The 14199-nt window shown below is 50.2% G+C and overlaps 1 protein-coding gene across 1 annotated transcript in view; it reads right to left on the reverse strand.

Annotated features, from left to right (window-relative positions):
- GAB2 (GRB2 associated binding protein 2) overlaps positions 1 to 13988 on the reverse strand; it is a 109344-nt gene extending 95356 nt beyond the window's left edge. The window contains exon 1 of the mRNA XM_065833254.2: positions 13592 to 13988. Coding sequence (XP_065689326.2) covers positions 13592 to 13663 — 72 coding nt within the window. The 5' untranslated portion in view covers positions 13664 to 13988. The remainder of the gene's footprint in view (positions 1 to 13591) is intronic.
- Positions 13989 to 14199: the final 211 nt, after the last annotated feature.

A 14199-nucleotide genomic window follows, 5' to 3' on the forward strand; every position in this document is an offset into this window, starting at 1 on the left:
GCTATGATGCCAAGAGCCTGTAATATTCAGGGTAGGTGGATGAATACTCATAAGAGAGTTGCAAGTGCAAGGACCAAAGTCTGGGAGAAAGAAGAAGAACCCAAACCCAGCCCACACCACTGGGCTTTAGGTACAAAAGGATAAAGGTGGGAATTCTGTGATTCTGTGAAAATGGGAAAAGCAGATATTGTAATACTGAGGAATACAAAATATACGCAGACTAGGAATGGATATCTGAGATACAACTTGGGGAGTGCTGCAGCTGCGTTTCTGATCATGTCTTGGTGTCTGGTTTTCTAGCAAACTGATTTAATTTTTTTTAAGTATCTAATTAATCAAAACTTTCCCATGCTTTGAAGGAAAAAATCCTCGGTTTTGGCTAGGCCCTTCCACACTAAAAAAAGGTTAGACCTTGCCTAAGTCACAGCTGGTTCAGCAGTAACGCACGCAGCAGAGGGGAGCATATAAACCCCAAACACGTTGTTCTGGCTTCTCACCTTCCTCCACAAACAGAGCTATGGTTGGTTAGTGGGAGGCTTCGGGTACAAAGAAATGCAAAGAATAGTCTTTAAAAGCTTTTCTTCTTAATTACAAATGCAAATCCTGAAGCTTCTCATCCCCAAGTGGTACTCAACAACTCGATCCTATCTGAAATTATGAGCACAGCAGAGAGGCAGGTCCGTGCTTCACCCCACCCAGCTTAATGACAACATTTAACAGCACTGAGTGGGTCACGGCAGACTCGTCCAAGAAACAGGATGGACAGACACACATCACCAACAGCATATTTTAATCAAACACCCTGGTTAACTAAAAACTCGTACAAAAAGCCTCATAAACATCCTACATGTGTCACAGGACAATTTGTTTAAGTCTGTTTTTCAGTTTCAACTCAGACCAACGCGGCCCAGAAGGCAAATCACATCTTGAGCTGCATTAAAAGGACTGTGAGCAGCAGGTGGAGGGAGGGGATTCTGCCCTCTGCTCCGCTCTGGTGAGACCCCCCTGCAGTGCTGGTCCAGCTCTGGGTCCTCAGCACAGGACACACATGGAGCTGCTGGAGAGGGGCCAGAGGAGCCCCAGGAATGATGCGAGGCTGGAACAGCTCTGGTGGGAGGACAGGCTGAGAGAGCTGGGGTGTTCAGCTGGAGAAGAGAAGCTCCAGGGAGACCTTAGTGTGGCCTTTCTGGACTTAAAAGGGGCCAATAAGAAAGATAGGGACAGACTTTTGAGCATGGCCTGTTGTGATAGGACAAGGGTTGATGGTTTTAAACTAAAGGAGGGGAGATTCAGACCAGATATGAAGAAGAAAATTTTTACACTGAATGTGGTGAGAGCCTGGCCCAGGTTGGCCAGAGAGGTGGTGGATGAACCATCCCTGCAGACATCCCAGGTCAGGCTGGATGGGGCTCTGAGCAACCTGAGCTGGTGAAGATGTCCCTGCTCATTGGACTGGATGAACTTTGAAGGTCCCTTCAACCCAAACTATTCTATCATTCTGTGAGGTCCAGTTTCTATCTGCCTCAAACAAATACTAATTTTTAGCTCTACCTTGAACATCTAACACACACCACTGAACATAGAGTATTTTGTGGAGCACCACCCACGACACCAACTTGCAAGACACTCTGCCTTCTGCTACAAATGAAGCAACTTCTGTATGAAAAAAACCCTCTAGATAAACTTCTTCTCTACACGTAGCCCCATCTTAAAACCTCGCTCCCCAGCACACCTCCCTGTGACAGCACATGATACATCAGCCCGTCTGCACGCCAGCTGGCTGTACTGATTTGATGCTAAAAAGAGCGTATTGATTGACTCCCAGCCGAAGCCTCAGCCAACGTGTTTTGCAAGTGTTTGAGACAACAGCTTGATCCTCTCAGGCCCTCCCTCGGATTGATTTTGAAAGGAATGCAAGGCCAGAGCTCAAAAGGTGGCTCTGGGAGCAACACCATGGGTATGGTGCTGGGTCTAGCTAGTCTCAGACCAAAGCACACCCCATTGCAGGTGGGATCTCCCTGAAAAGGCAGGTGGAGAGAGCCCCATCACTAGGAAAGACCTGTCCTCAACTGGTTGAGTGGTTTCAACCTCAAAGCATGGATTTTATTTTTTCATTTCCCATGTTTTCTTCATGGTATCGCTTCTACCACTGCGAATATTTGCATTACTCATCTTGTCTCCTTTAAAAAGTGCAAATTCAGAGTTGGTAGGAGGAGGTACGTTTCTCTCCCATCACACATCTATAGCAGAAGCAGGACTTGCTGAGGGAGACAAAAAGACCTTGCAAGCATGAACATCTGTGACCGGCTCCCCTTCTAGGTTTGACGTGGAGGGATCATAAACATCTGATCACCTCTCCTGAGTGCAAACCCCACCTCTCCATGAATGGGTTGAGGTTTTGGGGTGGGACATCCCTCTCTTTGGTGATTTGCCAAACACTTTGGGCCACCTCCTGGGAGAAAGACCTTGGAGTGCTCCCAAAAGAGGTCCCACAGGCCAAGCTAAAATGCTGGGGCCCCTCTGTATGGACAGCAGCCCTGGGGGCTTTTACCAGAGCACTTTCTCATTCACTTGCTTTGGAAGGTGCCCGTCCCTCGATGTTTTGGAGGCCTGTCACGTAAAGCTTTCCCAGGCTCCTCATCACTCTCGTCACCCTTCTCCAAAGGCTCTGGTGTCAGAGGTCCACCCACACACGCATTGCTGCAGGATAAAGTCCTGATCGCCAGCAGGAAACCTCCCCACTCCCCGTCCTGCCTCACTCCACACGCACAGAACGCTCAGAGAGGGATCCATACGGACAGGGCTACGTTGAAACCTCCATCCCCAATGTCTAGGTTCCCCCAGGGATGAGGCTGAATCATTTCTCAGCATCTCCTTCCCCTTGGCACACCCAGGAGGACCCAACACACTCTCTGTCACCCCTCACATCCCCCCTTTTCCATGGGGCACTGTTTCAAGCCAAGAGCTTGTCAAATACCACATGCCCCCCCTACAAATAAACCACAGAAAAACCCCAAAAGATGCTTAAATATGTGGATGAAGATCTGCAGAACAGAGTGGTAGCAATGACTGGTAACCCCCATTTAACATGGTTACCGACATGGATGTTGGAGACATCCCAGGCCAGGCTGGACGGGGCTCTGAGCAACCTGAGCTGGTGAAGATGTCCCTGCTCATGGCAGGGGTGGCACTGGATGAGCTTGGAAGGTCCCTTCCAACCCAAACTATTCTATGATTCTATGATTACTATGAGATAAAGAAATGCAGACAAATACAAATATCGCCCCGTTCAACAGCAGCGCCAGACCTACAAAGTACAGGCGACACAGCTCTCTAAAGCTGAGAATTTCAAAGGCACTCAGTGTCACCAGAAAAGAGGAGGGAAAGGAAGGTTTACTAATCAGTTCTGGAAATGAGATGTAGTCCCCATTCGGGTATTGCATTAAGTGGTCAATGAGTTTGTTTAGCAAGCCAACTTTCATCATTTGGCAGTCGCACAAAAGTCCACAGGGATGTTCAGGTCAGTGAGGAACCTGAATGGGAAAAGCTGCAGCTGCGATCATCAGCAAAACTTAATCACCAAAAACCTACAAAATTGAAAAGACCACAAATCTTTGACTCAAAATGTTATTCCCATTTTACCATATGGATGCAGGAGCTGGAACTCCACCAAAGAGATGTCTAAATGCCTTCCAAAGCAAACGCCTTTGGAAAATACCAGGTTTAAATGGAATAAGATGCATCACAAGTACTGAGATGCTATTAGGACAGCATCTTAGATCCAGGAGACACGATGGAAATATTTCGGACGTGTCCAAAAGGCATTGGGGAGCAAAAGAAATAATACAACAAATGAACACAAGGTATTTCTGTCAATAGATTATAGGAAAAAGAGAGACTGAACATACAGGACTGAAAAATTCAGAGGCCATGTGAAGAAGAGCCCAGAGCAGGCAGAGATGGAAAAGCTTTCCAAGCAATGGAAAGGACGAAGCAATCTGAACACTTAATACAGAAATGTCTAAGAGTTGTCCTCAACCGATCCCACCTCCAAGCCAGATTTCAACTATAAATATAAATGTCCCATTTCTGGCCCAAAAAGTGAACCTCCCATCCTGAGCAGGCATCATTTTGGGGTGAGAATACTCACATTTTGGACAGAGAAGTTCATTTCTAGGCATTAGTGTAATGCAGGCAACCAGCCTGACGCAAGGCTTCCCAGATCGTGACCTTCTCCAGGAAAACTGCGCAAGAGCTCAGAAAAAAAAAGAATTGAATATGAAAAGATAAATCCAGAGACGAAATCCCCCCCCGGGTTGCTGGCATCAAATTATTCCAGATTCATTGGAAAAACAGGCACCGTTGGCTATCTCACACAGCAAGAAACATATGCTTCCAGCACTCATATTTTCCTCCCGTCCTTTAAAGGCACAGATTGCAGGATGAAGATGACTATGAGCTTTATTTGGACCGAGGCTGATTATTATTATTATTATTATTATTATTATTAATAATAATACAAACTCCACACATATTTAAGTTGCTGTGTGGTTAGATATGATGGATGACACAGGAACAATTGCACTGCACGGGTCTGTGTGCTGACCTTGAGGAATTCTTTGTACATTTTAAAACCAGGTCCTTGCAGGCATATCTGAGGTGTAAGCATGTTTGCTTGGAGGCACATACATGTTCTGGATGGCTTCTTGAAGCCTCAGGTCTGTTCTCTGCAATGCTGAATATTTGCCTTTTCTGTTGCTAAAGGTGAATGAGAAAGAAAAGGGATGCTCTGCACTGACTGCATCTGTACAGCCTCTTGTGTTCACTGCCAATTCACTGCTGGTTTCATCCTTGATAACCACTAAACTGGTTTCACTTGGTAGCAGGTGCTGATCCAGTTTCCCCAGATTTAGGCTGAAAAAGTTGAAGAAGCAGCAAACCCACCCGTCCCTATGTGAGAGAGAGGGACCTGAATCGCTTTGCACCAGCAACTCCAAAAGCTTTTGCCTAAAAGCATCCAGCCACGATGGGGTATTTATATTGTGGTGTGCAAGTGTGTAAACTGGTCATTTCTAACAACAATGACTTCTCGGATGGGATGAAAGACTGGAAAAGGCAAATAAAACCCCAACTCAGCTTTTAGTCGCCCGGTTCCTTTCGACTGCGTGCTGGGAAGGACCAGAGAACAGGCTCAGAGATCATCTGATGTGCAAACAAGAGTAGGGGTTTTTCTTTCTCAAGCTATTTCTACCATTTAAAGTGGAATTACACGAACCATTGTTAAACAGGGCAGACAACAAATGGAACTTTGGAGGGTAGGTCTGCTCGTGGCTGATTCACCCACATGAGGAGCGCGACTCTGGGTGCCCATAGCAGAGCTCCAGGATGCTCCAGGAGACTTTGGGGATGCTCAGCAGCTTTGGGGACCTCTCCAGAGCAAGGTGTCCCAGGTGGTGGCATGGGCCAGGCTCTCACCAGCTGTGGTGACAGGGCCAGGTGTTCCGCTCACAGCTCCGGGTGAGGAAACCACAGCAGCCTGTATTTACACGACGCCTCTCGGCCAAACCATATACCTAGGTGTGCCGCAATTAAAACATCATAGAATCACCCAGCCAAAGGACGGTGTGGGATAATAAGCATTTGCATACTGTTGATTCTGGGCTTAGTGGGTTTTTTTTTGACCCAAATCCTTGTCAGGATGGGACTATCCCAAAGAGAAGGGCTGAAAAGTGAAGGAGAGGCCGCACAGAATGACAGCAATTCAAAAACCTGTCAGCTCTATTGCTGCTCTCCACTCACCATGAAGTCAAACTCTCTCCTCCTCATTTTTCCCACCTCCCGCAATAAAATAAATACAGCACTTAATAGTGATGACAAAGTGTAAGACCCACCTAAGCATTACGATAGGGAAGTGAGACTGCAAAGACGTGCATGGAGTATTGGAAGGAAGGGCAGTTTATACTAAAAGCAGTAATTTCCATATTTTTTGGATGTATTAATCTCAGAGAGCCCCCAGATGACCTTGGCACCCTCGCCATCTAAATTCCTGCAGTAAGCAGGCCCGGCTGCAAGCCCTTTCCATAGCATCATACATTAAACCACCAGCCTACGAGCAGCTCGGAAACCCCTGGCTCAGGTAGAGGAGGTAAAGCCAAACTGAGTTCCCAGCTGTGGGAATGACACTGAACACAAGTGAAGCCAAACCACCAACTTGCTCCGTGCCTCAGTTTCCCCATCTCGCCAGGTCCCTCAGGGCAGATACGGTCTCACAAAACACCCAGTGCACTGAGCCCGGTTGCCTCAGATATTAGTGTAATCCAAATAAATAATACTTGCTCTGCCTTTGAGTCACTACTATAAATTATGTGCTTCAGTCTGGTAAACACTGTTACATCATCTCTCGCATTTGACAATCGTTAAAAGAAAAAAATAGGAAAAAAAGAAAAAAAAAGAAGGGTTTCAGTATCACTTCTGCTGTTTTCCAAAGAGAAATGAAGCCAGCTTCCTCTTACACTTTCCTCAAGTGTTGTTTGTCTTTCTTAAGTTCAACCTGTGCTTTGCCACCATCGATCTTTTACATCCACCAGGGACTTCGCCAGGGCCATGGGCCAGCTCTGAAGTCATGACAGACAGCTGAAGATTCGCTCAAGCTGCCTTAGCATAGCCAAAGCACCAGGAAAATCCACCGGTTTCGCTCCCCACACAACACGTGGACTCCCGACCTCTACGGGCACATCCACCTTGGCCAATGCAATGCCTTGGGAAGATGTTTGGGTTAACCCTGACCAAACCAGTTCGAGTTGCAGCAACTGAAGAGTGGTCCCAGCACAGCACTTCCACCACGTTGCTCATGTTGGTAGAAAACCAAACAAGGACCACCCACCTGCTCAGGGAGCTGCACTAAAGCAGCTACTTTGCTTGCTAGTTTGGTGCCTCCAAATTGTGCAGAGGTATCAGAAATGTTGGGTTGGAGGCACCTTGGGAGGTCTCTAGTCCAGCCTCGCATTTGAGGTGGGACTAGATTAGGTTAGATGGGATTTCTCCTGGACAAGTCTTCAACACCTCCAAAGATAAGCTGGGGAATGACCCATTACAGAGCAGTGTAGGGGAAAGGGACCTGGGGGTCCTGGGGACAGCAGGGTGAGCATGAGCCAGCACTGGGCCCTTGTGCCCAGGAAGGCCAATGGTACCTGGGGTGGGTTTGAAGGGGGTGGTCAGTAGGTCAGAGAGGTTCTCCTGCCCCTCTGCTCTGCCCTGGGGAGACCACACCTGGAATATTGTGTCCAGTTGTGGCCCCTCAGTTCCAGAAGGACAGGGAACTGCTGGAGAGAGTCCAGCGCAGGGCAACAAAGATGCTGAAGGGAGTGGAGCATCTCCCGTGTGAGGAAAGGCTGAGGGAGCTGGGGCTCTGGAGCTGGAGAAGAGGAGACTGAGGGGTGACCTCATTAATGGTTATAAATATATAAAGAGTGAGTGTCATGAGGATGGAGCCAGGCTCTTCTCGGTGACAATCAATGATAGGACAAGGGGTGATGGGTTCAAAGTGGAAAAGAAGAGGTTCCACTTAAATTTGAGAAGAAACTTGTTCCTGGTGAGGGTGGCAGAGCCTGGCCCAGGCTGCCCAGGGAGGTTGTGAAGTCTCCTTCTCTGCAGACATTCAAACCCGCCTGGACACCTTCCTGTGGAACCTCAGCTGGGTGTTCCTGCTCCATGGGGGGATTGCACTGGATGAGCTTTCCAGGTCCCTTCAACCCCTGACATTCTGGGATTCTGTGTGATTCTGTGAAGATGGACCCTGCAGCCTCTGCAGGAACCTGCTCCTCTACACCACAGCCTTCCCAGTGGAGAGCTTTTCCCAACACACAACCTGAATCTGCAAAGCTGGGTTGTGGTTGTTGCCTCTTCTTTTGTCACCTGCCACAGCTGGGAAGAGTTTGACTCCACCATTTCCATAACCACCCTTCACGTAGCTGCGAGTTATTAGATCGAGAGCATCACGATGGCAACACACCACTGTCTCATTGCACCCAGAAAATATTACATTGGGCAAAGGAACCCACTCCCACACCCAAACAAAATGAGCCTGAGAGAAGGTTGCGGGGAAGAAGTTGCCTATTTTGACTCATCAGCAATGATGCAGCAGAGAAACAAGTTCTGAAGCGTGACCTTTGTGTGGTGTTGCACAAGAGAGGTGGTGCTGGGGAGCACTGGCGGGCACTGCCCTTGCACACAAAATGCAAAACCTTCCTGCAAAACCTTCTCTGGTGGAGCAAGTGTTGGTCTCTCCTCTGAATCATGGGGCAGATGACAACAGCTAAAACGTCTGATGGTCTCTTTTGAATCAAGCCTGGAGATGACATGGGAGGAGCAGGGTGCAGCTTGACAGCTGGAATAAGACGCAAAGCCAAGGAGTTCAGTGCTGTCAAGACTGTCAAAACTTGTCTGCACTGGCTAAAAAGACTTTCCAGAGTGCCACGAGCAGATTTGTGCCCAAAAGCTTCTTTGCTCTCTCTCTCTGATGCTCAAAATCCATAAGTTCACCTAAACCAGCACTGGAAGGGAATTTTGGAGAATTTGTCGATTTTATTCCACTGCTTCAAAACAGGATCAGTTCTCCTGAAGCACTTTGCTCTCTGGCCAATCTGCCCATCGAAACTTCCACCAACGGAGACTCCGAGCCCATCCCAAACCATCTGTTCCACTGCTCTGCTCCTCTGGCAATCAGTGCTGAGGAATATTTTCCCTAACTCTTGTTTCCTTTGCCACAGTTTGAGCTCAGCACTACTTGGCTTCCCACTACTGGCCAAGGAGAACAGTTCGCTCCCTCCCCAAGCTGGATGGGGCTCTGAGCAACCTGAGCTGGTGAAGATGTCCCTGCTCATGGTAGGGGTGGCACTGGATGAGTTTTGGAGGTCCCTTCCAACCCAAACTGTTCTATGATTCGATGACTCCCCATCACAGCTAGATTTGACATCCTTGAGCGCTGTTATTTCTCCTCTCAGTCCTCTCATCCCTAGACTAAACAACCTCATTTCCTTCAGTCTTTTCTACATTTCTGCCCATTTTTTGGTGCTTTTCTCCTGAGTTTCTGCAACTGTTTACTGTTTTCGGTAGAAGGGAGCATCCTGAATGAGACATGGCACAGCTGATCATGACACCTACCCATTAGAGAAAAGAGAAAAGAAACCAACCAACCAACCAACCAACCAACCGAAAAACCCACTTCGCTTAATACAATTTTTTTTGGTATTTTGATGCAGAATTAAAGGGATTTCCTTTCTTCTCCCCTGCTCCAAAATTTCATCCCAATTAGCGTCGTGCCAAACTCCACCAGATACCTCCACCATCTGAGCAGCCAAAGACTTCTTTACTCCAGTGGTGCTACTTCAGTCCACATCTTTATGTCCTCATTTCAGGAGGACATCCTCGCTATGCATCCTCAAGTGGGATATGAAGGATCTACTTTGGGGGCCAAAAGAGGACTCAGCAACCTGATCTGGTGAAGATGTCCCTGCTCATGGCAGGGGTGGCACTGGCTGAGCTTTGAAGGTCCCTTCCAACACAAACTGTTCTATGATTTGATGATTCTAAGTCCTTCATCAGGGAGTTACCCCTGGGAATAGGGCTGCAATCAGTAAATTAGCGTGTTATGTCCCCCTTAACCTCTTCTGTACACCCCATAGGAGAGGAGTAAGGTCTTGTCATGACCTTGATTAAACTGTTTCTGCTTGATGTAAGAATGACCACTGATGCACAAAGCCAAACTCCCCCCCCCAGTTAAACCAGTGTGGGGAGGGAAGCACTAAAAGATCACAAAACCAGTGCAAGACTTTTGTTTTAGTCAGAATTGTAGACACACGTCTCAGCCAGACAGAAAACGTTCTGACTTCACAGTACATAAATGAGGCAAAGCGCACTGATTTAATGAGAGGCAGCTAAGAGCTGCTCTACAACGCCAGCAGTTATTTTTTACGTTGCTGTTCAGCCAGAGAGCCCCCCCCGCCATGAACCTCATCGTGTCGGGCAGTGGAGAGACACAAACCACTGCTCTAAAGCCACGTCTAACTCGGGAGACAACAGACAGGCACGTCCAGCGAGGGAGCACCAGCAGACGGTGAGTCAGAACAGACCGGCACAACATGCGCTGGTCTCGGCTCATCGGTCACACAGCTACAGCCAAGGGTTTTGTTTAGGGATTGTGTTGTTTTGGTTTTTTTTTTTCATTATTATTATATTTTTGCATGGGTGTTTAAAGGAGGAGCCAGGAGGAGAATTGAAGGGCAGCTCTGTGCTTTGTGGCTGTGTTCAAGGAGATCCTTCCATGCATGAAAGGCAGAAGGGGAGAAGGTGGGGACAGATTTTTTAGCAGGGCCTGTTGTGATAGGACAAGGGGAAATGGTTTTAAACTAAAAGAGGGAGATTCAGACCAGACAGGAGGAAGAAAATGTTGCCCCTGAGGGTGGTGAGAACCTGTTTCCGGTTGTCCAGAGAGGTGATGGATGAACCATCCCCCCAGGCCAGGCTGGACGGGGCTCTGAGCAACCTGAGCTGGTGAAGATGTCCCTGCTCATGGCAGGGGTGGCACTGGATGAGCTTGGAAGGTCCCTTCCAACCCAAACTATTCTGTGAATCTATGATTCTATGATATGAAAAGGGTGGTTATAAGAAGCACCCTTTTGGATCAAGCAGCTGATAGATCTTGGCACCCCAAGTAGAATGGAGGTGGAAGGTGGTGTTTTGGTATTATCATTACTTTTGACCTTCAGTTGTTTGGTTACCTTTTATTTTCAAGCACCTGAAGGGCTTGTCCATGATCATGGCCGAACTGCCCAGGGTCTACATGAGCCCCTGTCCCCATTTATGAGGCAGAAAAGAGGTAAAATCCATCTCACCCTCGGAGCAGTCATCGTTTGATCAGATGAATGCCACCCAACACGAGAAACTCGGGACCCTGGTATTTCCCAGAGCATTGTACAGAGAGGCCCGACATAAAATATCCAACAATCTCACCTAAATGCAATCCTCTGAGGTCAAACCAAGCAGGTAGTGCCATAAATGTAGATTAATGTTGCGCGGATCAGGTGCAAAGCAAAGTTCCCTCCCCAACCACTCTGGATGGAAGTTACAAAGAAAATTTAGCACCTTCCCCTCTTGCCAAGGATCTCCTTGAAAAGTAAAACCAAAACAAAGCCAGGCTTATAAAAGCACAGCACTTCAAGGCCAGAGTCAGCAACACACCCATGTGCAGACACGTACATTTGAAATGCATTTGTCAAAGAAAAAAATAAATCTATCATCTACCCTGTGTCAATACAGCCAGAGCAGGAACTTCAAACCCGATTAGCAGCATCCTGCAGCCTGAGATTTCTCCTTTGAGGTCTCCAAGCAGAACATAAACCGAAGGCACAAGGAAAGTGGCAAAGCCAGCGATGCAGCGCCTTGCCTTTGAGTCCGTACAAAGGCCGGCGTAGCACCGCGGTGGCTGAAAACTCGCTTTTTCTGCACAAAAATCAAAGATCAACCATGTGGGTTTGTTGTAGATGAAGGCAGGTTTTGGGGGAGCAAAGCCAACAGCCTTGGGCTCTACCACATTGAGCTGCTCTGAACCACCACCAAAGAGAACGTGACCAACACCCTGAAAGCACGCCGCAGCTATATAAATATTACGATATGAAGAATAATGCATTAAAAAGCTAGGGGATGGTGCATCGCCGAGCGAGACGCAGCCCGAGTTAAGCCCAACGCTTTCAAATCCAGCCCCCGATGCAGGAAGCCGGCACAGCCGGCGTGCCTGGAAGGGAAGTCCCACTGACCACAGCGCCGGGACGGCTCCAACACGGCGATCCCCTCGAGTGACATCTGCCCGGCGGCGCTTCCTGCCCCGCCGAGCCCGTGTGGGACGGCCGGGGACATCGGCACGGCCGCGCTTCCTCCTGGGGGGGACAGGGATGTTTTTTGAGGACATAGGTGGCTTGCGAAGCGCTTTGGGATGTGTCTGGATGAAAAGCGCTCTTATGCACGTCGGAAATCAGCGCTGACCGCTGCTGTGTTGCAGCCTCGTGTAGAGCGCTTGGCAGATTTTATTTGGCTCTCGTTGGAATGCCAGAGCACAAGCTGGATATTCAGAAGGCGATGTGAGCGCCCTTTCACGGGGCAGATGCCAGGGAGCTAATGATGTCTGATGAGTTAAGGCCACCGGTGACTCAGGATCAGCAATTAGTTGATTTCTGTGGGAGGAAGGTGCTTTGCTCCATTAAGCTAAAAGCATCCTCCACAGTTCAGCGTGCGCAAAGTCGTTCTGCCCATCTCCCACAAAGCTCCATACATTGGAAGTTTGATATTTCCCACGTAAACACCCCGTTTTACCTTTGCCTCGGTACATTTTGGGTGACAGGGAGGGAGAAGAACCAGATTCCCTCACAGCTACATCCCGCAGAATGGGATCAGGCAAACAAGGATTGCTGAGAGCAACCAGACACGCAGCCTAATGCAAGGAGATGCAGCCTATGGGGCTGCACTCACTCCAGATCAGACTAAAAACTCTGGATCACACATCAGATACTCCTCCAGCCCTGCCCTAGCCTGTGACACAGGACTACAGACACCCACCTCCCTCTCACGCTGCCATCAACCGATAAACAGGCGCTGGGGAGACACCAGCTGCACTTGTTCCGCCCGCCGTGCCCAAAATCCACGCAGCCAAAAGCCACAGGACCAAAGGACAATACAGCTGGTGTCCCCTCCCCAGCAAGGGGAAGCATCCAGCTCCCTCCCAGAGGTTGCGTCCCTGGTAGAGGATGGTCACCGGAGCCAGGGAGTGGGACCCCGGCATCACCCCGGGGAGCGACGTGCCGAGTCATAGGACGGCAGCTGGACGTGGCCGCGTCTCTGAGCTCTAACGCCGGGCGAGACGCTCGGGCGGAGGGCGCAGAGAACAGTTATTTCTTTCGGGGAGCGGGGAACGCGATGGGGCTTGCACTCGGACCCTCTTTTTACAACTTCTTTGAAGTGTTTGATGTCAGCCGCCCGCGACACAAAAGGCTATCGAAGCGCTACCGGTGATATCTTCAAAGGCTCGGAACGCTCAATGATTAATAGGAACCGTGCGCGGGGAGGGGGAGAGCGACCGTTATGGGGATGATGGTGGGGGGGGTGGGATCCGAGATGTATTACCTTTAGTCTTTGGGACAAAGGTATTCCCAACCTCTCCCAAAACGCACCGCTTCAAAGGAGGGGGTGTGACCGTCGCAGGTCCCGGTCACCGCGGGGCGCAGCAAAACTGCCCCAAACCCGGGGAGGGGAGGGGGGTACCGCTCCGACCGTGCCCATCACCCCGCTGCCAAGCATGGGACGCGCCAGGGGGGCTCCGAGATGCTCCCACCCAAATTCCCGGAGCAGCAGGAGCTACGATCAACCACCACCGACCCTCCCAGCTCGGGCAAGGGGCACCCCCGCCCTGCGGCAGGTGCAGCGGGGCGGGCGGCGGCTGTCGGGGGTGGAAGGGAGATTAGAACGGGGGGGAATCCCTTCCCGGAGCCGGGGTAGCGATGAGACAGGGGTAGCGATGAGACAGGGGTAGGCTGAGACTTACGTATCTCCGTAACTTCTTCTCCGGCGGTGACTTTCGGAGCCAGCCCGAACACACCACCTCCCCGCCGCTCATCGCGGCCGCAACCGGGCGCTGCCTCCCCGGGCGCTCAGCGCCGGCAGCGCCGGCCCATGGAGGGCGGTGGGCGGGTGGATGAAGGGATGGATGAGTGGGTGGGTGGGTGGGTGGGTGGATGTATAGATGGATGGATGGATGGATGGAGGGGGGGACGACGAGCGCCTCCCCCCGCCGCCGCCACAGCCGAGCTGCGAGCGGGGAAGCAGGAAACCGGCTCCTTCCCCGGCTCACCACGCCTCCCGCCGCGTTAAAGACACAAACCCCGCGGGGAACAGGGGCTGCCCGGCCCCCTCGAGGGCTCCCTCCCACCCGGGAGGGGCTGCTTCTCATTCCCGTCCACCCCCCGCACTCACACGCTGCCCACAGAGTAACTTTATCCATAGCACGGCACGGCATCTCCACCCAAAAGTCGCACCCCCCCGCCGCAACCCCTCTAAGGTTTCATCTCCCCAGGACCCTTCCAGGTTCTTCTCACCCCAGAAAGGAGAGGCTGGGGGTCGCCCCTCTGCGCTGGGGGGCTTGTGTGGGAGATG

The sequence above is a fragment of the Patagioenas fasciata genome, chromosome 1 (assembly GCF_037038585.1).
Source record: "Patagioenas fasciata isolate bPatFas1 chromosome 1, bPatFas1.hap1, whole genome shotgun sequence".
Lineage (NCBI taxonomy): Eukaryota > Metazoa > Chordata > Aves > Columbiformes > Columbidae > Patagioenas > Patagioenas fasciata.